Source organism: Alligator sinensis, unplaced genomic scaffold, assembly GCF_000455745.1.
Source record: "Alligator sinensis unplaced genomic scaffold, ASM45574v1 scaffold370_1, whole genome shotgun sequence".
In the NCBI taxonomy this organism is placed as follows: Eukaryota; Metazoa; Chordata; order Crocodylia; family Alligatoridae; genus Alligator; species Alligator sinensis.
In genome coordinates, this window is record NW_005842128.1 from 1724328 (window position 1) to 1749341 (window position 25014).

The window sequence follows — 25014 nt, forward strand, 5'->3', positions numbered from 1 at the left end:
ACTATGGAAGAAAGAGACTTGGGGGTCATCATTGACCACAAGATGAACATGAGCCTGCAATGCGATGCGGCGGCTAGTAAAGGGACCAAAACACTGGCTTGGCTCCATACAAGTGTTTCCAGCAAATCCCGGGACGTCATTCTTCCCCTGTACTCGGCCTTAGTGAGGCCGCAGCTGGAGTACTGTGTCCAGTTTTGGGCTCCACAATTCAAAAAGGATGTGGAGAAGCTTGAGAGAGTCCAGAGAAGAGCCACGCGCATGATCAGAGGTCAGGGAAGCAGACCCTACGATGACAGGCTCAGAGCCCTGGGGCTCTTTAGCCTGGAAAAGCGCAGGCTCAGGGGTGATCTGATGGCCACCTACAAGTTTATCAGGGGTGACCACCAGTATCTGGGGGAACGTTTGTTCACCAGAGCGCCCCAAGGGATGACGAGGTCGAATGGTCACAAACTACTTCAAGATCGTTTCAGGCTGGACATAAGGAAGAACTTCTTTACTGTCCGAGCCCCCAAGGTCTGGAACAGCCTGCCACCAGAGGTGGTTCAAGCGCCTTCATTGAACACCTTCAAGATGAAACTGGATGCTTTTCTTGCTGGGATCCTATGACCCCAGCTGACTTCCTGCCCTTTGGGCGGGGGGCTGGACTCGATGATCTTCCGAGGTCCCTTCCAGCCCTGATGTCTATGAAATCTATGAAATCCTCTCTCCTCACGTTTCTCTGAATGACCAGAACCATCAGACCTCAGTGGTTTAATTGTGGTGCTATTATGAACTATTGTTCCACGTTATTAGTGTATATGGATCATTAGGCAAAGAGAAAGAGAGATTCTGAGTGTGTATGTGTGTGTGTGTGTGTGTGTGTGTGTGTGTGTGTGTGTGTGTGTGTGTGTGTGTGAGAGAGAGAGAGAGAGAGAGAGAGAGAGAGAGAGGAAGAAGAGTAAGGGCAGATGGGAATAATGAGTTCATCTTTTAACAACCCTGTAAGGATTATTCCTTAAGAGTGCAGTTAGTGCAAAGTTGATTCAGATAAAAACTAATTATCAAACATGATGTGAAGTCAATGTTGCAGGCCCTAGTCTTCCCACAAGACCTTGGAGACGCACATTATTCATTGTATTTAACCTAATAAAGCAATGACCCACATAGGAAAGAAAAAGCTGATTATAATTATTTTGATGAGTAACAGTGCATAGTTCATAAGAAAGTCTCTAAAAAAAGCAGCTACACAATGAGAAGCCACAAGCAGAAAATCATAGTATTTCTAAGGCTATTCCTCTGAAGAAACTGGAGCTTGTTCACATTTGTTCACATAATGTAAGCACATTGTTTTGAGCAATTCACAACTTCTATCCTTATTCCTCAAAATAGTCCATACAGGTGACTTGTGTGAAGTGTCAGTAAAAGGTATGACACAGAACTCCGTGAATTCAGGTTAGTGAATTTATACCAGGTTTGTTTTTAGTATTTACACTGTGAGTACTTGGTCCAAGAGTTAGAGCTGCCAGTAACATATTAGATGCTGCTTTTAAGGGAAAAAGCCATTTTTTTCAAATGATGTCAGTTATTGGCTAGGGGCTGCTTATGAGGTAGGAATGCCCAATAGTAGCTGCTTTCTTACCCAAACCCTTATCCTAAATGAAATGGCAGCTGGGAGGTGCCATCACTTTTTACTGTATGGAAAAACTTTTCAACAGGAACAACAACAGGAGAAAATAAGGGAGGGAGAAGAAGTTGGAGAAGGAAATACTGTTACATATATACCTTAAACTCCTGTTTCTTCAATAGAGTTTTTCTGTCTCAGAAGCTGATTTGTATTATATGATACTGAAGGCAGCATAAGAGTAACTGAAGAGCACGACTTAATAAGATACATATATAATTCATCTGATTTTCAGGAGTGATAACTGAAACCTTGTTATATGTGAACACTAACAACTAATATATGTGATATCCCTTACCTTTTTAAATAGTTTTTGAAAACTTTTATTTTAACAAATGCTCACGTAATTCATTTTACATATGAGAAACCAAATACAATTATTACTGTATTAACTCAAATATAAGACAAGGTCCCCCCACCCCCCCATCAGCATGGGGGAAAAAGGCTTGTCGTCTTATATTTGCATACAAGGAAATGTCATTCAATACACTGCTCATTATTGAACTGCTGCCAAAAGCAGCATGCATTCAGTAATGGAAACCAACTATGAGGTTGATTAAATACAGCCAGCATGGAGCATGACCATAAAACACATGGCCCACATTGGGCAGATATACTGACGGGAACCTTTTTTTTGTGAATGTGTGTTGCCCTGAAAAATACAGGCGTGTGTTCCCTCTGCAGGGAACTGGCAGTTGGCCTGGAGATACTGTGTTACCAGGCTGGGACCAGGAGGGCCAGAGCCAGCCCTGTCACCCTCCCCTTGGTGCCAAAAATGCTTGATTGTAGCCAAACGTTTGAATGCTGATAAGAACCTACCACAAGTACAGCCCACCCAAATAACATTTATGGTATTGCCTGTTGTGCACAGTACCTCTCAGCACCAACTCCTTTTCAAGTTATGGTGAACCACTCGACTAAATATATTTCAACTTCCTCCTCACTCCCTCAGCTAAGATGTGCCTTTCTTTCTTTCCCATTTCCCATTCTTTCCCATTTCCAGTGATTACTGTTTCTTTACCAGCCTTAAAGGACTAGCAAACACCACCATATAGGGCCACCTAGAATCCCTCTGTCACCCTCTCTGTTAGCCTGTCACATATAATTAGTGTGGCTCTGTCCTCCATGAAGTAGAGCAGGACCAGGTTGCCCTCTATCTCATCTGCATGCATACTTTTGGAGGATCCCAGGACTCATGACAAGAACACCTGGTTCCAGGCATGAGTGTGGGGCTAATTAGTACATGGCTCCTATGTGAGTGTATGTGGAGTACACACACATGCTGAGCAGTGCTGAGCTGTGGGGTTGCCATAGCTTGAAACACTGTTGACTCTGCTGGGGTCCAGCCCAATGGACAATATGGTACATCATTAACCTTTTGGCTTTGGACTAATATCATACATAGTTTGAGCTGCATATAAATAGGTACAAACATGTTGCTTAAAAGTATGCTTATGGAGTGTTGATGCTAAAACTTGCAGCAGTTTCAGAAAAGGTAAAATGCATCAATTCTGCATGAACTAAGTCTATTACTATAGACCTGTTTATTTCAAAGTCAGTGTTTTCAAACTTCCCCCTCGCTTCCATGGGCTCAAGGAGAGCAGGGTCTGGCAGTAAGAGGCAGGGGGAAGGGCTGCAGGGAGAAAAGGTGGGGAGGCAGAGGGCAAGGTGGGCCACCTGATTCCCCAGATTTATTTTCCATGCTGTAGCAGTGGAAGGGGGACAAATTCAAAGCAAACTTCCAGCAATTGGATTGTATACCTGAAAAATTATAACAATTGTTTTTAAATTTTTCATATATAGAATCTAATTATTGGAGGTTGTTTTATATTCAAAGTTGTCTAACATTTAAGTTAATATGGGCATCTAATTCTGTTTCTGTTGGTGTTGGATGCCCACTTCTAGTTTCTGCATATAAAAGCAAGCAGCTAATAAATGTTCAATGATTTGCTTTCCATTCAGGACTTTTGTTTGGGTGCAACGATGTTTCTTCATCAAGCACGCATGATGGGACTGATATTCAGAGTGTTGAGCACCCTCAGCTCCAAAATAAGTTGAGTTTGTGGGTGCACAAAACCCCCATAATTAAGGCCTTAAGAAAGTATATTTTATGTGCTTTGTAAAGATACACACGGTCTGTTTTTCTACAAATAAGGATCACACATAAGTGTGTGTGTGTGAGTATGGTCTTAACACATGGTTCCAAAGCCTTTTGTTTTTCTTTCTTAATATTTATATATAAAATTAGGACTAAAAATGTGTGTCTGTGTCTGTGTATAGGACTATATGTGTGTGTGTGTGTGTGTGTGCATCTGTGTGTGGTCCTAAGTATCTTCTTTTTCACACTGTAATGTTGCCTAAGCAGTTTGGTTGAGGCCAAAGGTTTGATGCAGAAATTGTTCTTGTCCAAAATGACTATAGAATGACAGCCTAACTAAACTAACATAAACGAACATACTCCAAAACAATGAAGGCTCCCCCACAAGCAGTGACAATAGAACAAGCTGCTATTACTATCTCATATGACAATGTCTTCCTAATAAGAAAGTCACTGGACTGTTCAGGTAAAGGGACGATGTGAGTCACTGAATATTTCAGGGTGCTTTGTAATTTTGCTGTATCGTTCAATCTCATTACTTAGCAACGGGATGCATCACATACAATTGGCAGAAGCACCACAAGAGGGAGTCAGCCATCATAAAACAACTCGGTACAAGCCTGATTTTGGATCTGAATGGAAAAATCTGTTTGAATAATTAGGGCATTGTAGATGTGGATATCAGTGACAGACAGATACAGAATGCAACTCTGAAATCTCTTTAGCAGTCATCTAAACTCAAAAAGGATTTGTGTGGAACCAAGCAGAGATAGGATCACCGTGGGCACTTTTCTTACTGCCCCATTGAGTGAAGCAGAATGATCATAGCATGTGTAAATTAGATAATAATAAATCATTGTAAACAATGTGAGGACACAAGTCCAAGGGAAAGATGGAGCTCGAATAAAGTCCAGCTTGCTGGGAGCTGTCTGAAATGTCTCCAGCTCACTTAGCCAAAAAACAACACAGGAGAAACAACACTTACAGCTAGCTGTAAGTGGCAGCTTTTAAAGAAAGTTTTATAAGGCAATGGTACTAGACAGGGATTCAAGCTTTGATGTAATAACTAGCTCAGATCATTGCCAAAGATCTCATCATTCCAGACAAACTCTCTCACTGTTATACTATACGTATAATAGTTCTCCACAAATCACATGATCCTCATCATTAGCTCTCTGGTTAGGAGAGCTTGGTTCAGACTAGTAAATAGCAAAAGTTAGCAAAGTCCACACTGTGACTCACTATCCTTACTTAATAAGCAATATACACTCTGAGAATAAGAAATCAAATGCTGTCTGCTGAGAGGGATGGATGGAATAATAATTTAAAAATTACAAGAACAGCCAGCCACCAGCATTGACTCTGCTTGGTCCGAGTCATTTAATGATAATTCCATGTGCACTTTCAACACAAAGAGCTTTTCAGTTTAATTACCAAATGAAAAGTGAATATCTGTCATCTTACCTGTGTATTTTGGAAAGCTATAGCACATTTCTGATAGTCTGAAAGGTTGCTATACTGTAGAAAAATGGCTTTAGTCTTTGTACGTTTCCCCCTGGGAGATAATAGAATTATTTATAAGGCCTGGGAATGCAGCAAGGCCATTAATTAACATTAATAATAATAATTATTATTTTTGCAAGTCACTAATCACTCGGAAGTAGTACTTAGATATCTGCTAAGCTGTTCTGTTTTCTTGCAATCCCAACTCATCTCTTGCTGTTTGGTCATCTGTGGTGCTGCATCTCCCACCAAGGTCCTGATGCTGCAGACCTTTCCTGTAAAGGCCCTGTATGGCAGTTCTCTCCTGAAGGCGAGCAGGAAAGTTTACAGCTAGTCCCCTGTTAGTTACCTTACCAACTCTTCCCTCTCATGTAGCCAAAGACACAAGAAGGATGTAGAGAGCAGCAGAGGGCATAACAGTGGCACAGAGCACCATGGGAAGAGTACTGAGGAGCTGCGAACAGAAGGATAGGCAGTGGGCACTTCTACATGAGACATTTACTGTGCAGTTGATTAATTAGCTGCGCAGTAAACATTTCATTGACTACATATGTACCCCTATTAGGCTGGAGTCAACTAATTTACTCTACAGCAGCGTACAAGTACTATCCTGCTGTGGAGTAAAAAACTCCACAGCAGCGCACAAGCAGATGCTGCCCAGCTGGTGGGGGCATGAGAGTGCTTCAGTGCAGGTGCTGCCTGCCAGCTAGCACCCTTGTGCCCCAGCCAGCCCCTCTGCAGCACATGGAGCCAGGGGGAGCTGCCTCAGGCTGGCAAGCCGACCCCTGGGGTCCCCTGCCTGCTGGGGTTGCTCTGCCTTGGCTCCACTTGCCGCACATGAGTAAACTGCAGTTTATTGCTCTGCAGTTAATTGCTCCTGGGTGCACATTCAAATGGCATGCCCAGGAGCAATAAACTGTGGAGCAATGAGCTTCACAGTTTATTCATGTGCCATAACTGCATGTGTAGATGTGCTCAGTAGGTAGTAAAAATACACCCAATGGGAGGAAAATGGGGGTGACAGCTCCCAAGGGAGAAACTCAAGAGGCGGTTAGCAATGATATAATTGAATCAACAGATTAACCATGGGGAAGGGAGAATGGGAGTGCAAAAGACCCACAGGAAGGAAGAAAGAGGAGCAGGAGAGCAGTGGAGCACTGAGAGACATGTAACACTCATATGCACTCAGACTCCCCATCAATTTAGTTTTTCTAAAGAAAACATATTTTCTTCAGCGAAAGAGTCCTGATTCTTCTACACGAAAGGGCACCTACTATTGTGACACTATTTCTTGTGCTCCCTTATTTGTCTGCTTACAACCATCGGCTCCCTCTCAATTTATGCTTATATTATATGCTCTCAAGTGCAGCAGCCATCCTTTTGGTCTGAGTACAGGTCCAAGCACAGCAGGGTCTCAGTTCATGATTAGGGTTCCTAGAAGTTGAAGTAACATCAATTTTAATAACAATAATTATATCTCGTCCACTAGTGCTGTGGATGAGATCTTGGCTCCATTTCAATTTGTTGCCATTAAGAAACTATAATCCTATAAATGTTGCAACTGTGCATGGCCATGGTTATAAAAAGAAACTTCCTCTCTAGATGGTAGGTGCTAATGGGAGGCAGAAATAGAAGCTCTAAAATCAAGCACCATTTATATTACACAAGCATATCTCTCCTTCTCCCTCCCCTCTTAGCCTTTCAGTGTCAGGAGCACCACAAGTCCCTATCAGCTGCCTTTGTTTGCATAGTATGGGGGTGGAGAAGGTTACAAAAAAATCTGTCTGGTCACTTGACTAGACAAAACTGTTCGCATAAGGCACGCTGGAACAGCTTCTCAGAACTCAGCGCCAGCTACATGCTGTCTCACTTTGCACCAGAGTCAAATCTATCACTGACAACCTGAGCCCTGGCTTAATTGCAACACTGGTGCGAGGGCATGATTGCAAGAACGCTGGCAAGCAAGGCTGGTTAGAGAAATAAGGGAGAGGAAGCAGGAACAATTGATACAATACGAAAATGAAGTCTGTTTTCCAGCTTATGGAGAAATATGTCTTTGTGGGGAACCGGTTCAGAGGGAATGAGCTATTGTCTCCGTCCCCTCCCTCTCTCCCCTCCCATATACACCTCTCTCTTCCACACACAGTGATTATTGTCTACATGGCACTGTGTGCTAAAATGTTACTTAGGTTGATTAATAGGAATCTCTGACCTGCACTGCATAAAGCATCAGTGCAAAGGGGATTCTCAGATTGCTTTGGACTGCAAATGAGGCTTTAGGCAAATCTGGGAATAAACTAGGTTCAAACTGTTTAGCCTCATTCACAGGAAAAAGCCCTTCTTTGCAGCTACACATGACTATGGACAATCAGATCACGTTATCTTTACAGAAGCAAACAAGCAGCCCTGGTTTTGAGTCTACTTTGAACAAACCAGCAAGAACAGTGTTAAGCAATTTCAAAGCAGGGTGAATGCGATTTTCATACCTATTCATTTTTAATTTATATCCATTTGAAATCCAAGTACCCCTCTATTACTAATTTGTTGCGGCAATATTAATTAATGGTTCTGCTTTACAGCAGTAAAAACTCTGTTTATACTGAGTGAGATAGATTAGTTGGAGTATAAGATTAGAAAAACAATCTGGAAACTGGTCAAATGCAGTTGGAGGTCACCTTGATGTTTCTGAAATGAGCACGCTGCATTGTGACACCACTGAAGGAGACCTCAGTGTATAAGCAGGGAGTATACTGGGTTCCCACCAATGTCAGTTCTCCATCAGTATTTTGTATGATGAACCCCTACTTGGGCTGTATTGGAATAAGAGTAATTAAAAAAAACCCTGGAAAGTTCATAGTCCATGTTGTGACACATCACTTTCCAAGCTGCATGTGTTGAGATCAGATTTAGCAACTGAGAAGAGAAATGGATTATTTCCATGAATTATTTCCATTTTTCCCCTTTGTTGTCTTACTACTCATTCAAAGAGTAAGTCATTACTACTCTTCAATGAGTCTTTCCTGGTCACTTGGACTCTGTAGTTGTGTCTACACGTGGAATTAATGTGCTTGAATGTTCTGCGCAAAAATTCAGGTGCAGACAAGCATCTGAACATGTGTCTGTTGGGAGCAAATTTGTTTCCAATGGGAGCAGTTCACTCTAAGGCTGTATAACAGCCAGAACCAGAGGTATTAATAAGCAATAAATATGTGCTTCTTGGAGGCATTTGGTATTTTGCCTAAACAGGTAATATTAGTTAATATAAGCTTGTAAGTTTGTAAACTGCAAATATAACTTGTCTGTCATAAGTTTAACCAAAATGATAAATTAACTGTTTGTGGAAATGACTGGGCCCCATAGGCAAAGCTGTAGCTGTAAGATTAAGAGACCTAACGGTTTTTGCTCAGGGTTCAGCCTTAGCGATAAAAACTGGATCCAACTGCCTGGCACACCCAACACATTCCAGGAAAGCACATCCCAAGAAAGCATATTCAAATGAAACCTAAAAGGGGTTGGAATTTAGGTGGAGCAATATCAATTTCAAACCTAAAGGTGCTGCATCATAATTTGCTTATTGGATAAAACCAAGTCTGGGTAGTAACCTTTTATGATATTTTTTTAACACCTTTCAATCCCATAGGGCAACAGCTATAGGGCAACATTGTGAGTGGCTCTGAGGCCAACAGATTAACATAAAACTAGGTATAAAAAGCATGTGCACCAGGTGATCTATCTATCTGTTGTTATTATCTGCTGTTATTATTTACTATTAGCTCTTTAATACTGCATTATTTGCTTATCGCATTTATCTTTCTGTTAACTGTTGTGTGTGTGTAAGCTGTAATACATTTGCTTTTATTTCACTCCCAACTTTGCCTTCTTGATCCGAAACTGAATCAAACAGCCCAGTTGGCCTGTGATAAAATTGTTACACTCACAGTGTCCAGCTGGCCTGTGACAGGGCTGCTCCTGTCCTGCCCTACTCCCTTGCAGCAGCCAGGGGGAGCTCCAGGATCCCCCAGGTGCCAGCCCTAGGTTGGCAGAGGGCACCAGGGTCAGGCCTGGTCTCTAGGGGCTGGGGGTACTGTCTAGACTCTAGGGCAGCTCCCTCCCAGACATGTGGAGATCAGGCAGGCCCCGGCTGCCCTGGAGCTGGGACAGCTCTCCCACACCTCATGGAGGGCAGGGCTTAGCCAGGCAGCAGTTGTGGCCCCTACTGCCTGGGCTAACTGGGAGCAAATTGTTCCTGATCAGGGTCTATCTGTGCACTTCAGTACATTAATTAATTCCCTGTTTTTCTAGTGCCTGTATGTACTAGTAAACAGCACATTAGACTAATTTAATGTGCAGTAATTGATGTGCACATGTAGACAATGATGCTTTACTGCACATTAGATTAGTAAAATGTCTTGTGTAGATGCACCCTGTGAATAACATGTCCCATAGAGACTCATATAATTAATTCCTCTTATTTCCATGCTGCTAAGTGGAGTGATCACTGTTAGCACTGGACCAAGTTAACAACCAACATTTAAGCCACCATTGAGGGTTTGTTTAATCATTTCAACTGTATTGCTTTGAAATGTTTGCAATTATCATGGCTTGAGATTCTGTTTACATCCTGAGAAGGTAAAAAATATTCAGACAACCTATCTACAATGTGGAGTAAGTACAAAGAAGAAATTGAAAGGGAATCTATTTTGTTTTAGGATAGTGCAAAATGCTTCAGAGCACTAACTCTATTTCATAGGGAATTTTCAGTATCTCTAGGTAATGGGTAGGATTGAGCACTAGGTAATGGGTAGAAAGTCCAGTTAGACCATGGCCACTCCAGAGGATTTAATCTATCTTGATTTCTTTATTCTTGCATTTATTTGCTGTGCTGAAAAGGGCTGATCAAGAACATTAGGATTTGACATCAATGCCCTACAACTCCGGTGGCGTTGATGTGCACCTCTTCGTATCATCCTGAGTGAGGATGGCATTTGTGTAGTAGAGATTAGAAGACATCTTGGAGAACAGTACTGCAAGGCAGTGCTTCTCAAACTATCTGATGTGGCAGACCTGCAATTTTTTTTCCAGTGGGCCAGGGACCAGTGCCCGGTTCAGCCGATGGCAGCAACTACGTGTAACAGCGCTACACAAATGCTCGACTGCCTGTTTCTTACTCTTTCCTCACCTCGCACGACATGACATCACCTGGAATGTTGGCATGTATGAACTGTGGTGCTATGACATATCAATGTTATGCTTCTGAAGATATATTTCTTTCTTTCCTGGCAACTCGCTGCGGACTGGTGACCGGTGGCTCGCGGACCAGCACTGGTTCGTGGACCACCACTTTGAGAAGCATTGCTGTAAGGGATCATTTTTACATTGTACAACAAAGATCCTTTGCCTGTTTGTTCAGGATAGCTCTTGGATGGCAGCTGCCCATGACAGGATGCGTGGGAGTAGTTTTTATTAATGAGGTGCCAAATTCAAAAGTATCTCAGATTCATTTCCCCTGGGCTCCGACCAGCTCAGATTGTCAGAACCTTAAACATTGTTGAAAGGTTCCAAACCCCTTAGGGTGGCAGCATTAAAAGTGCAGATTCCCATGAGATTGTTGGCACTTCCTGCAAATCATTTCCTTCTTCGATGAGAATAGGACTGCAAAGGCAGGCAAATTCATATTGTGAGGTGAATGTATTTTTGAAGGTCTCAAAAAAGCATGAGATATTGGTGGTTGTCGGGATTAACTCTTATTATATCTAGGCTGGTTTGCCCATACCTAGTATCAATGACAGTTATTTTACATCCTTATAAAAATAAATAAATAAATAGGCCATAAAAAAGCTCTTGGTTGCATTGGGGTTTCAGGGTTCTCTCTCCTTGCTCCTCAGCAGCAAACTTTGAGGTGGACCAAGTTGATCTTATTAAAGGATACGGGCCCAAGATGCTTGAAGACAGAGTTGAGCAACAGGCATGGCAAGCAGAAAGAATGTACTTATCTAAACAGCTCATGAGAGAGCTGCTTTTGAATACAGCCTAATGTGAATGGCATTCTTACTACCAGCAGCCAATGCAGTTGCCATCGCTTCAGTTAACACAATAGCCAGCTGGGCAGAGAAGAGCAGGAAACAAAGGAAGTAAATTGAAGAAATAATTCATAATTCCTTTTGACAGTTGAAGGGACCTGTGGATTTAAAGCCTGATCCAAAGCCCAAATGAAGTCAATGTAAAGACACATGTTGAATTCAGTGGGATATGCATCAGCCCTTCAGTGCTTGGGTTTGTGTTGCTGCTATACCTATAGATAACACGTAGGGGGAGCATGTGCCTCCCCCCAAGATTGGCCGTCGCTGAAGCCACCTCCAGTTTCTCTGGGCAGTTGCTGCCCGCCCCTGCCCCTCCTTGCTGCTGACACGGCTGGCAGTGGCTGCGGGTAGTCCCCACTCGCTTCCCGCCCCCCACCCCCGACACTACTAGCTGCAGGTGGTCCCTGCTTGCCACTCACCGCTCCTGACACCCATGCCGGCGGCTGTGGACGGTCTCCACTTACCACCATGGTGCCCCCCCCAGTCTCGGGAAGCACCAGTCATTCATGGCTATATCTATTGGTAGGCATGGTTAGTGGGATCAAAGAAGAAATATTTTAATGGAAGTACTGAGTGCTGTCATAAAAATCTATTGGTTGGGCAACCCTTAACCACCCAACAGAAAAGACTGACAGAAAGAGGTCACCAATACCTTTCAATTGTTATTTTAACTTCCAGAAGGCCAGGAACAATATGACATGTGAGGAGGGTGTTTGTTGAAAGATAAAAAGCCCACCAGAGAGTGATATACACTGAAGAATATGTATGTTGCTTATGGGCATGCAATATGTGCAGTCCTGCTGGGATATGATGATGGTGCCAATGGTCAAGGAATAGTACATGGCAATTACTTTCCCAGAAAATGATACTGGCTAGTGTAGAAGAAGACAAATCAAATTCTTCCTATTCATAGGGCTGTTAGGCCATGGTAGAGACCTATTGACTGTTTAGTTAAGTTCATTGTGGCTGCTGAAGTAGCTTATACTCATTAGCACAAAAGTGCCATGGATTACACTTCATCCTTTCCTGGCATGTATTTCATAAAAGTAACAGTATTGAATAAGTATGGGTCAGACCCTGGATTTCTGTCTTAGAAAAGTAAATATTAATATATATTTTATCAAAGGTAATTAATTCAGGAAGCTGTATGGAAGAGTTGTTTTGCATATGAAAAATTGTAAGTTTCAGTAACTTAAAATAGGAACAGAGTTAGGTCATCACACTTATCATACCTGTAACATCACACCTGCTCTGAGGAATCCCTGCACAACAACCTAAACGGTGAGACTACTGTGGTCACAAAGACATTGTGGATATCACTTTCTAATACTTTAATACTTTTAATAATTTAATATTTACAGATCTGAGGAAGGGTACTTGGTATCTAAAAGCTAGTCTATATACCTTTCAACTATACAGCTGATTTTATAAAAGATTTCATCTGCAGAAATTCTTGTTTCATATAGTTCCTGGATTACCACAGCAATAACTTTGCGCCAACACTAATACTTCTACTTTTTTGTATATTTTTCTTAATAATTTATGCACACTTCAGGAGTTCAGTGAGGATTAAAGAAAAGATATTTGCTGAACACTCTGGAAAGTATTTGAAGCACCAGGTAGGTGTAACCATTAATATTAACAAGATTATTATTATTTTTAAAGCTCAAATAAAGTTACAACTCCTCGCATTCAAAAGGAGTGCAGTGTGCTGATACAAATTAAGAGGAGATATTGGCAAAGTGGTATGTGGATTATAAGATGTCCTTTTCCTTAAGAATCAAGCAGCCCTCCCTTCCCTTCCAGAGTGCTCAGCTGAGGGGGGCATGGCCAGGCCCCGACAGGACCTCTGATTAGGGAGGTCTGGCTGCATCATCCCAGGCTTTTCCCTGCTGGCTGCTCAAGGGGTGGGAATGTTGCCAGCCCCCAGCCCCCGGCTAGCACTCTGAGGCAAGGGGAGGGTGTGTGTGCAGTGCATGCATCTGCTAATGATACACAGCTTTTCAATCTCCCTTTCCCTGCTTCTTCATACTGCCAGCAGTGAACTGACAGGCAAGCAGGCCAGCAGGGGGCTGATAGCAGTGATTATCACCTGATCAGCAAAACAATAGGCTCTCTCCATTAGTTCAAACTCTTCTTAAACAGCTTTCTGGCTGACCTGTTGATTAGCTCCAAATAGCCTTAAGCGGTCACTGTTCTGTTTGCCTGTCTCAGTGAAATTGGAGAGAGAGAGACACACACAGACATACACAGACACTAGCTAACGAAACATACCACATGCTAGGGTCCGTGAGGCTGGGGTCCGTGCTGTGAGTGATAGAAGAGAGGGAGGGAAGGGGGGGGTTCCTGCTTAAGCAGTGAGCAGCGAGAGTGGGGGAAAGCCATGCAGAACCTGCTGTGTCTTCAGTCTCTGCCGGAGCTGCAGCCAGGGAGTAGAGGGGAGAGGCCAGCCCTGTTGTGGAACAGAGAGCCCCACCCAGCTCAAAGAGCATGTTGGGATACTGGAGGCATTTGGTTTATCTTAAACCAGTAAGGGGTCTGGGACAGACATTTTATATTCTGGTTTGACCCATATTAGTTAAATCTGATACTATATTCAACAAGGTTTATTTCAAAGCATTTTCAGCCATTTTCAAACTGGTTTATGTGCACTGAACATCTGTTCTGCTAAAGATTTAAACCAGTTTCTGATCACTTAAACCAGTTTATGTGTAATGTCTGTCCCTAGCCAGAGAAACTGGAATTATACCACTTGCCCAGGACTCCATTGCAAACCAGAACTTCATTGCAAACCAGAATTCACTCCTTCAAATGAGGAAAAAACCTCAGGTTCCTTGACTCTCAGTCTTCTATAATATCTTCTAGGCTACAGCACTTCCATTGGAGACTTCCTTGCATACACTAATCATATAGTATTAGTGAAGGCAAGTAACAGAATCTAGTACTTCTAGATTCTAGCAAGCATATTGGCACAAATTCAATCTCAATTGGGCTTCCCAGTGTTTAAAAATCATTGTTTCCTTTGAATCCAGAAAAATCATACAAGTCTGAGAAGTTAGCGCCTTGCTGGCCTGTGGCATATAATACACTGTAAGACACTGATCCAGAGGGTATACATCTCTGATATATATTTTGTGTATATGTAAGTGAGTGTATGCACTCACACCAAAACAGGTCATAACCTTTACATTGCTCACTCTCTTAGACATTTGTAAAACATAGCGGAGGGAAAAATCACCAATAGAAACGTGTGGAAATCAGGCTTTGAGAAAAGGAAAAACCTCTGTGGAATGGTACTCTCCTCAGCAAAATGTAACTTTATAGGAAAAGAACCAAGAAGATACCCCCTTATGGTTTCATTCTTGTGAGAAAGTGTCATCATTACCCACATTACCTGCCTCCATTACGTGTGTCATTGTTATAATTATTTCTAGACAACTGAAATGCTGACATGCCTTCTATTTTCTTTACACTCGTCCATAATTCTTATGGATAATCCTGCAAATTGCTTCTAATGATTTTAAGGTAAGTACACACAAAGACCTTTGTGTGGGCCTAGGGTTTTTTCTGTGAAGAAAGGGCTTTGCTGAAATATTGTACTTACTATAATTTGAGGAGAGTGGCCTGATCATTCACCAATTACAGCTAGAACAATAACAATCACATTAATCTTAAGAATTCCTTCATCTCAGTGGCAGCTACCTGAGAGCTCTCACCTGTGGCAAATGGTTACATTTACTCCTGCTGGGAATGTGGCTGGGCAGCCGAATGTTAAAGAGGGCCTGGAGTGCAGCCTGCGCTGCTTGGCCCTTTGCCAGCTTCTTGCTACGTCCTGAGCCTTCAAATGTTCTCCCATCCACTCTCACTGCCATCACAAAACTCTTGATATGCTGCTTCTCCACAGTCTCCGAAAGGCAGACGTACCTCAGTCCCGAGCGCAGCTCATTTAGCAACACCACTGGGTTCTTTTCGCTCTCAGCTTTGGATGCCATCTTGTGCTTGTTTTGCTTAGCGTGGCCCATTAAGTCCAACGTGTGGCAGAGTAACCTCCCGTGTCGATAAGCAGTGGAAAGCAATTCATTATTAACGGGGTTATAGACCGAGAAGTCCTCGCTGTGTGTAGGTGGTTCAAACTCCTTGAACAGAGTATCTGGAAAGTCTGCCTGGTCAGATGTAAAGTCTGTGGATGGGTTAATGCAGTTCCCCATGGCAAAGTGAGCTTGACATGCATTTGGGAACTGAACAAAAGACTTCAGAGCTAGTTCTGCAGCCCGCATTTTGGCTTTCTTTTTTGTGGGTCCTGTGCCTTCAAATGTAAGTCCATTTACTTCTACAGCAACAGCAAAGACTGGAGCATGCACGGGGCCTGTCTGGGAAACCATTTTATATTGCAACCCTGGTTTAAGTTCATGTAGCTGGACCAGGGCATTCTTTGGTGTCACTGACCATGAGACTTTCTTCCAGATGAGTTGTAGTTTGCAGAAATGGCCATTGTTGCCTTCCTCCAAGGGCCTTTTCCTCTTACTGCTTGATGTACCCACTCTTGATCTCTCACTGGAGGCTATGGGATGATCCTCCAGGTTGCCAACATTTCGGTTTTCTTTTACTTCTGCACTGCTGGTACCTGTTGATAAACAAACAGAACAACCCATATTATTTCTGTTGCCATTAAGATATCTCTTGTTAATCCAAGGGTTCATAGAAAAGCAAGAAAAAAAAAGAGAGATTCACAGATATTTCATGAATAAAAGTGTTATGTTCCCTCAGCTGTTATTCATGGAGTCAGGTTATTAGTTCTTCTCAACTACTTGGATGACTTCTGGTTTATTTGTTATATTACTGTTGAATCCCCAGTATATCACGAATGATTATTTGTCAAAAAAATCCCCTATACAACATGTTTGAAATGTTCCAGTCATCTAAATAGAAAACATAAATGCTGCATCACACTCCCAATGGATAATTAATAGTAAAAACGAATAGTTTGCAAGGATCCCTGAGGCCAAATCCATGTAGGCAAATGTTTATGAACAGAAAATGCATTATTTGAAATCAAAAGTGATTCACAAATGACTCACGAACAGAAAAATGGGGAATTCATTGAATAATTTATTTTCAATGAATAAATTGACCGGCTGTAGTCACAACAGAGGCCCTTGTATTACTAACATCATAAACCCAGTCTAAGAGATGATCAAACAAGCTTTTCAAGCAGTTAAGCTTTAATCTCTTCTAGTCTATACTGTGGGGCTCAGATCCCTGTTTAATGGGTGAGGCTCTTCTGACAAGTGCAAGTGCAGGTACTTTTAGTTACTGCTACAACAATAAGTATTAATGAAAATTAGTAAAGAAGTCTAAAATAGGCTATGAGAAGCCAGTGCCATATAAATACGGTACCTACTGATGTGAAGGCTGAACTGTGTTAAAGGAAAGCAATGGGAAAAGGTAACTAGAATCAGGAACTGTTGGGGAAGGGTGGGAGATATGGGGAGTGATGCTCTCTCATGGTCTTGCTCATAGTTACACTCAGACGCATAACTAGCAACTTCTGTTCCCTGGACAAAACCTTTTCCAGGGCAGGGAACGTGGAGCCCCGGACTAAACCTGTTGCGGAAGAAGTACAAGGGGGGTGCCTGTATCTGGTTGTTGCTGCTATAGCTGTAGAGTGGGGCTGCTGCTGCTGCACCACCACAGACTCCCTTGGGAGCTGCCATTTTGACACTGACTCTAAATGGGTGCCTGGGGATTGGGTCCTGCTCATCCATACCCACGCTAAGTTATACTCTTGGTTAGCAGGGGTGGACAATTATTTGTGCTTGGAAGCCACACTGGAAGTTTCGATGAGTTGTCACAGATAGGGTCAGCACCCCCATGCAACAGCTCACCAAAACTCCCTATGGGGGATGGGGCTGCAGGGAGGTGTGGAGCAGTGTTTGGGAGCAGGACGGGTGGGTGAGACCAGGGGATTGCAGTGGGGGCATCACAGAGCGGTGACAGCACAGGGCCAGGGCCTTCACTGCCTCTGTGACATGATCCACTGCCTGTGTGCCTCTGTGATGGGAGGTGACTGCTCATTGCACTGGACGGGTGGAGTGGGTGGAAGGCAGCTGGGACCTGGAGCCCTGTGAGCTCGGGCAGGAGCCGCCTGGCTGAAGCTTCCTCCCTGCCCAGAATGGCGTGGCATGGACAGGAGCAGGAGGACGAGCTGCTGCTGGAGGTGAGGGGAGCTGAGCAGCACCTGGGTGACTGCAGCCGCATTGGGAGCAGCCCTGTCCAAAGCTGTGCATGCTGGCTAGGACTGGGGTCAGTGGGAGCAGGCAGGAGCACAGCGCTGGCTGCCCTGGGCAGGGCTCAGCCGCATGCGAAGAGCCATGGGGGCAGCCATGGGCTGAATCCAATGAACTGGTGAGTGCCCCGAGGGCCACATCTAATCAGTTGATGGGCTGGATCTGGCCTGTGGGTTGAATTTTGCTCACCCCTGGTTTATATACATGAAACAGCATTGAATTCAGGGCTGTACAGCACACATGTAACTGAGAGTGGAAATTCATCTAACTTCTGCTCCATGCCTAGGTAATTGATATCATCAACAACAACCAAAACCAAAACCAAAAAACATCAGGTTGCTTTCTCACTCCACAACTCAAGGTATGACTGATATTTCTAATAAGCAATTTTATTTTTATCTTTATCTTTTATCCATTCATAAGTTAAAATTCACTGAGCCAGAGTCTTTGCTCCAGTTATGCTCTTCCTGGTATAGGACCAAATCTGGGGCTAAAGTGCAATCCTAAAGCTCATCTCAGCAATCCTAAAGCTGTGCAGTAGCCAGTCCAATGTCCAACACAACGTCCAGTACTTGTAGATGTATTTGCCTATATTCCAATTTAAGTAGCTCATTGGACATGGGCCACATCTCCTTGTACGGAGTGCCAGATATCTGCAAAGAGGCTGAGTACTTTTGCAGTCCTGGATTACTCCCTGCCTCCTCCCCCAGGTTCCTGACACCTCAAAGGCCTCCCATATTCTCTAACTGGTAAGGTCATATGATTATGCAGGTGCTAACTGCTTGCTTCTGCATTCATGTGGCTTTATACCACCCTCATCATGAGAACACACCTTATAGGCACATATAATCTAACTTTAGTTATGTAACACATTCAGATTCCCAGTGTGCTGAATTATTTGCTTCGTATTCCAAGGAGAAAGGGGTCAATTACATATGTTGCACTATTATTAAATATCCGGTAACTCTCTTATCTCAAAGTAGGATCCTAATCCTGAAGTCTGCTCCATGATGCCTTATAAAGCACCATTTAAGGCAATGAGCCTTTGTGTGGTTGTGAGAGGTCCATACACACACAACAGTACTGCAGTATTGAGGCCTTAGGCCCTTGTTTGAAGTACTTCACACAAGATAAATTTCAAGACCCTAAGTCTTGCTAAAGTTACATGCTTAACTTGGCAAGTATAGTTAAATGCTTTGCTGAGTAGCAATGGACTGCTACATCAGCCCTAGTGATTAGTTTGTTTTTATTTTCTAAAACCCAAAAAGGAAAAAAAACTTAGAAAAAGAGAACTTTTGCCATATAACGTTCAGCCATATACAACGTGATAGCAGCAAGAGCAGCCTCACTGGAAATGAGCCATTTAAAAGGTCAAGTCAAATAAGACATCATCCAGGCCTCTTTTTTAAGGATTCGCAGACCCTCCCATGGAACTTCTGAACTGCGGGGAGAGGAGGAGAGAGAAGGGAAAAATGCAGCCCTAACTCTGCTTTATTTAATTAGTGGTTGTTTTTCCATTTGGATGACCCACCTTCCTACACCTGAAATTTTCTCTGAAGATGGCTGCTTTTTAAAGCTGTGAAATGTTTCGCCTCAGACACCCTTTTCCGAAGAAGTAGGGTTGGTTCTTTATTTCACACCTCTTCTCTCTCCTTACCTAATAGGTTTTTACAGACCCAATTATCGTACATAATGATATTGAGTCAGAAGGCATGAAAAGAAAGATAACTCTTGTTTCACACTATCTTCAGGTTTGAAAAGAATTTGTATTGATTATGCACCACTGAATAGGAAAACTCAGGGGGTTATTTGTATTTATAATTCATATTGTCTTTTTCCATCTGTTTTTTGTTTCATAATCTCAGCTCCACGGATTTGTGAACAGAGAAAGTGTGTCCTTAGTCCTTCACCTTCATGAATGCAATGATTAACTGAAAATGTAAGCACCAGAAAATAAACGTTCCCTGCTTGCCCTGGAAGTTTTGCCTATGGCACTGTCTACTCTGGCTATTTCTTGCACTGGTGTAGCTAAGCCAATGCAGAGGAGGCAGTATGAGACAGGTGTAAATTATGGGACAGGTGTAAATTATACTAACTGGGCAAGTCTACATATGAATATTAATGCAACACAATAAACTCCGTTACAGTTTGCACCAGAGTTTATTGCTCCTTGGTGCAGCATTTACACCTGTGTCCAGGACCACGGCACGTTGAGCTGGGGCAGAGCAGCTCCTGGGGCAGAGCAAGTTGAACTGGCGGGGGCCCCAGGGGTCAACCTGGCTCAACGTGCTGCAGAGGGACCGCTGGGGCATGAGGGTGCTACAGTGCAGGGCTAGCTGGCAGGCAGCCCATCAGTGTAGCACCCTCATGGCCCAACCAGCCCCGGCAAGTGTCTACATGGGCGTTGTGACAGAGTAAATAACTCCGCTGTAGGATAGTACTTGTGTCGAGCAGTACTATCCTACGGTTAATTAGTTTACTCTGGCCTAATAGCACCGCACATGTAGATGCTGACGCTTTACTGCAGAGCTAATTAGTCAGATCCGCAGTAAATGTCTCATGTAGATGCATCCACAGAGGCTCTGTTTAGTACAGATATTGCCTGTTTACCTCAGAGGTTAGCACTGGTGTTACACTGACACAAAACAGTCCAGACTATCTTGGTCTAGAGAAATCTTACATCACACATAAGGCCTGATCCTGACACCTAGGAAATAGCTGAATTCCCCATTGTTTTCAATAAGAGGAGAATCCGCCATACATGTCATATGAATTAGTGGCAGACTAAATTCAATCAGACTGTTTTTTTATAGCCTACAAAACAGCAAAGCTGCTAAGAAAGACTGTGTGTCTGATGGACTTGCACGGCATCCAACAATAGTTGGATAAAACTAAATTACTTTATACTTTCAGATATCTTTGAAATAGGAGATCTTTGAAATGTGGTTTTTATGAGATCTCTGTGTAGCAGACATAAGATTACATCTCTAATAGTGGCACATGTACTTCTATTGTGAAAATCAGACAAAGCAGGCAAATGACACCAAACTACATTAGATAAATAGTGTAAGCAGCCATAATAGAACTATCACAAGCAATTTTAGAAATGAAGAGCACTAAAAGGAAAGGGGTAAGTCGGGGGTCGTACATGGGGAAAAATGCAAAACTGTGGATCATTTTCATCCTTGTTATCTCTCATAATGCCTTTGCTCTTGAGTCTCCAAAACACATTATCTGTATTTGAAAAAAAAATTATCATCAAATATAGTGCTCCTGAGTTGAAAGGTCTGGATAATAATCAAACTGTAGTATTTTTTTTTAAATTGGAGAACCAAAAAATAGTACAGCTTTTTGGCAATAATTTCTATTGCATTCTGTAAGACAGAAAAAAAAATCTAATTTTGCATTGTGAGATCCCTCTGATAACTTTACTGATTATTCCTTTTCTCAAGCAAGCAAAGGCCTTTATCCCTTATTTTCAGCACAATAATTGAATAGTAAACCAGAGAGCAGTTAGCAAACATATTTATTTACACGCTTCCCCCCATCCCATCTATCTATCTCCCTGTTCATGTCTTTCTCCTTTTTGATCATTATGCACAGTAGAGTTAACCTGGAGAGTCTGCATCATCAAGAGCTTTTCAGAACTATAATGCATCACTAATAATGACACTGCCTATGTCTCTGGGTCATAAGGGCTCTGAAGAACTAGCCATCCGATACTCCACGCTACATTTGAAGAGATAATATTGTTCCTTTTGAATTTTATTCTGCTGCCAAGCAGTCTAAACTTTCTGGGGGATAAAGTGGGTGGTATCTTCATTTTACCAAACATTGTTAAAAACAAATCACAACAAATAAATAGGGCTGAAAATGGTCTTCACAACATATGTATTCTATCAAATTCCTGATGATAAAGGAATAAGGCACAAGCATATGAGAGGGCTACAAGGCAATATTGTCTTTAGAAATATTTAGGGAATATAAGATTGTTACCAATGCATTTTAACAGTGAAGATTGGCTTTCCTTTTAATTTTCTGCTACCTGAATTTTAATATCTGGCCTCTGCTTGACCTCCTCATGCAGACTGTTACATGCTGTCCATCTGCACTGTAATGACCACAGAGGTTAAAAGAATTCACTCCCATCATTTCTGATGTAGTTGGAAAAGAGAAATTTCACGCCAAAAGCAATAGGCATGCCCTAGGAAAGTTGGCGGGGGGGAGTGTCAAACTCAGGGGACCTGTATCCAGAGTCAGATACAATACTAACAGTCATGTAGAACAACCTTCTCAGTCAGTTAGTCAACATTTTCATAAACCTATAATAAGGAACTGAGATTTTTTCCCCCCTTGGGGCTCCATTTTTTTCCCCACTGAGGTGTTAAAAAATACTAATAGGTATAGCCCCCTCCCACATTGAAATGTCGATATAAAAAATGACCTGATTATGCTTAAGAGAAAACAATGATACTCTCCTTATAGATAATGAAATCCTTCTGGTTAACTGGCAAGGCTTAGATAGTTTAAAGACATATTGCTATAACTCATGCAAAAGATTATTATTATTATTGGAATAATACACTACAGAATAGCTGCATCTACAGGTAAAAAAATTCTTAAAATGTTTATTATTTTCTCTATTCAACTGAACCTGCTTTTTCCTTAACTGAAAGCTGCTAATTTGTGAAAGGGATTGGGAAAGGGGACTATTGTTACTTTTGCCATTGCCAAAGGATAAACTATAGCTTAGTCCTACAGTGTCTGCAGTAAGTACAAAATGCATGCATTGCTAGTGTAGTTCTGTCACGGCGCACCTCACTGCCCCGCTCCTAGAGAGGGGAAAACTGCCAGAGGAGAAGCTCTGGCAGTGCATAAGGAGCCCTAGTGGGGATTAGGGAGTACAGGTGTGAGTTGCCAGGGCAACTAATGTGCATCAGCTGCCTGTAGGAGGCAGGGCTTGGCCCTTATAAAACCTAGGGCAGAAGCCAGGCTAGCAGTTCCCTGCTAGCAGCCGGAGAGACAGGAGTTCCCTTGGCCAGGATATAGGGAGAACCCTGATCGCAAGTATAGCTTGTGAGCTCCAGAGGCTGGAGGCTTATGTTGTTATGGCCCAGTGCCTTAGGTTTTGGTTATAGCCAGGAGGCTTGTGTTTGCTTTAGTGTTTGTATTACACTGGTGGCTAGGGTGAGGCTATTAGGGGTTGGAGGAGGCCTCATAGGAGACCCACAATAGCGTGGGGATCCAGGCGCCTGTAAGGGCACAGTTTATGGGGGTGCGTAGACCCCAGCCCCAGAGAGGGGCGTTTGAAGAGCCCAGTGTGGGCGTAGCAAGCCCCAAAGAGGGGGCAACATTGAGAAGCCCAAAGGTGGGCACACTGAGCCCCAGGGAGGGGGCAACATTGAGAAGCCCCAGAGAAGGGGCGGTATCATTAGGGAGCCCAGCGTGGGCACAACGAACCCCAGAGAAGGGGCGGTATCATTAGGGAGCCCAGCGTGGGCACAGTGAGCCCCAGAGAGGGGGCGATACTATTGAAAAGCCCAAGACGGGCGTAGCGAGCCCGGTTGTAGGCTAGCACGGCAGTAGATCTCAGACAGGGGTGGGGGCTGCGGTGGACCCTGATGAAAGGGGTTAGCAGTACAGCACCCCAGGAGCAGGGCAAGGTGCTGCGGTGGTCCCTGAGAAAAGGGGATAGCAGCGCGGTGAGCCCGGATAAGAGAGGGTAGCAGTGCGTTGGGCCTAAAGGACCGGAGACCCGCTAGAAAGTCCCATAGCGGGCTAGATTATTTTAGAGAAGGCCCAGAGTGGGCTCGACGAGAGTCCCAGTGAGGGGCCGCATATTAGAGAGAGCCCAGAGTGGGCACAGGGAGAGCCTAGGAGGGGGCATTTCCATAGAGCATACAGAGAAGGCCCAGGAGTGGGCTAGACTACGGAGGAAGCCAGGGGAAGCGGGTGTGTTGACAGACCAACGTCCAGTACATCTGCGAGGCTTGGGGCGTGGTATTAGGGGTTGGTAGGAGCCACGCATAGCCCATAAGGCTAGGGTGCCTGAGAAGCACCCAGAATACAGGGAGACCCCCGGTGGGTCCGGGAGACCACGGGGACAGAGGTCCCAGCTAACTGTGCCAAGGAGACGTAAGGCAGCCTCCCAACTTAACTTAAGATCCAAGACGAGGCAGGCGAGAATAGAGGGTGCCCTTGGGCCGAATTGGCATGGAGAGAGGGCCTTAAGGAGATCACGGCCCTCCTGCAGGACCCCGCCATGACAAGTTCCAATTCCAATTATGGAATTTATTTATATTAGCTTAGGCTCCGATCAGTATAGTACTTGGGCTCTGATTCAGGAAAGCAGGCATGTTAGGCTAGCACTTAAGCACGTTCATAAATTTAAATATGTACCTAAGGTCTATCCTGAGTACAGTGGGATTCAAGTACATGCTGAAGTGCTTCCTGAGTTGGGACCTACATACAAATTTAGCTTTGAGCACGAGAGGTGCTGTTTTGGAAAGGGGCAAATGATGTTAGTTCCTCCATATTTGGAAGCTTGAGATACCCTAAATTATTGAATTAAATATGGCCCTGATAATTAGAGGCTGGGGGTTCAGTGTATTTTTAAAACCAGTCCCCACTGTGGAATGTCAAGTTGGGCATCTAAAAATAGAGACCTCTTGGCTGTGGCATTCATAGGTATGTGTTCTACAGTGTTTTTCTTGATCAGAATCTTAGCACCTCTACTATCATCAAGAAGTATGCATATCACAGTCTAACAGGTCCTTATAGAATCAGATCTTGTTGCTGGTGCTGTCCAGGGCATCCTTTTGATTAAAATCCAATAAGATAGTTCCTATTCCATTGCAAAAACATAATGCTGATTAAGTGATTAGTGGCTGTCCCTTTCCTAGAGGTAAAGTCACAGACTCTGTATCTCTATATGTTACTGTATGTAGTAGGAACACTCTTACAGTTGGGGACTGCAATTTTTATTTAAAGTTTAGGATGAGCTCTTCCTTGGTGATTGGCTCTCAGTCCACTCAAGATTGAAATTGGCTTGAAGATATTTTTCTGGCCACTAGGTTATTTCAGGTCCTGAACCAAAAAACCATGTGTCTGTCTATGAACCTTATGAGATTTCTCTCTCTCTAATGCATCCTTCCCAGCCATTTAGGGAAAGCACTGTCACAACCCACAACTTCCTATTCAGTAACTGAGGTTCAGATCCGCAAACAAATTCAGGCCGTTGGAATGGGATTCAAAGCAACTTCCTAGGCATGTAAATAGCACTTACGTGGAAATAATCACTTAAATTCCAAAGAGTGACTCAAAATGGCTTTAGCTCCCTAGGCATCTAGTCCAGGGCTTTTGGGCATGTGCAGAAACAATTCAGCA

The 25014-nt window shown here is 43.3% G+C and overlaps 1 protein-coding gene across 1 annotated transcript in view; it reads right to left on the reverse strand.

Moving 5' to 3' along the window:
• Positions 1-25014, reverse strand: part of ADARB2 (adenosine deaminase, RNA specific B2 (inactive)) — a 478856-nt gene that overhangs the window by 161059 nt on the left and 292783 nt on the right. Inside the window, exon 3 of the mRNA XM_025205749.1 lies at positions 15058-15965. Coding sequence (XP_025061534.1) covers positions 15058-15965 — 908 coding nt within the window. The remainder of the gene's footprint in view (positions 1-15057; positions 15966-25014) is intronic.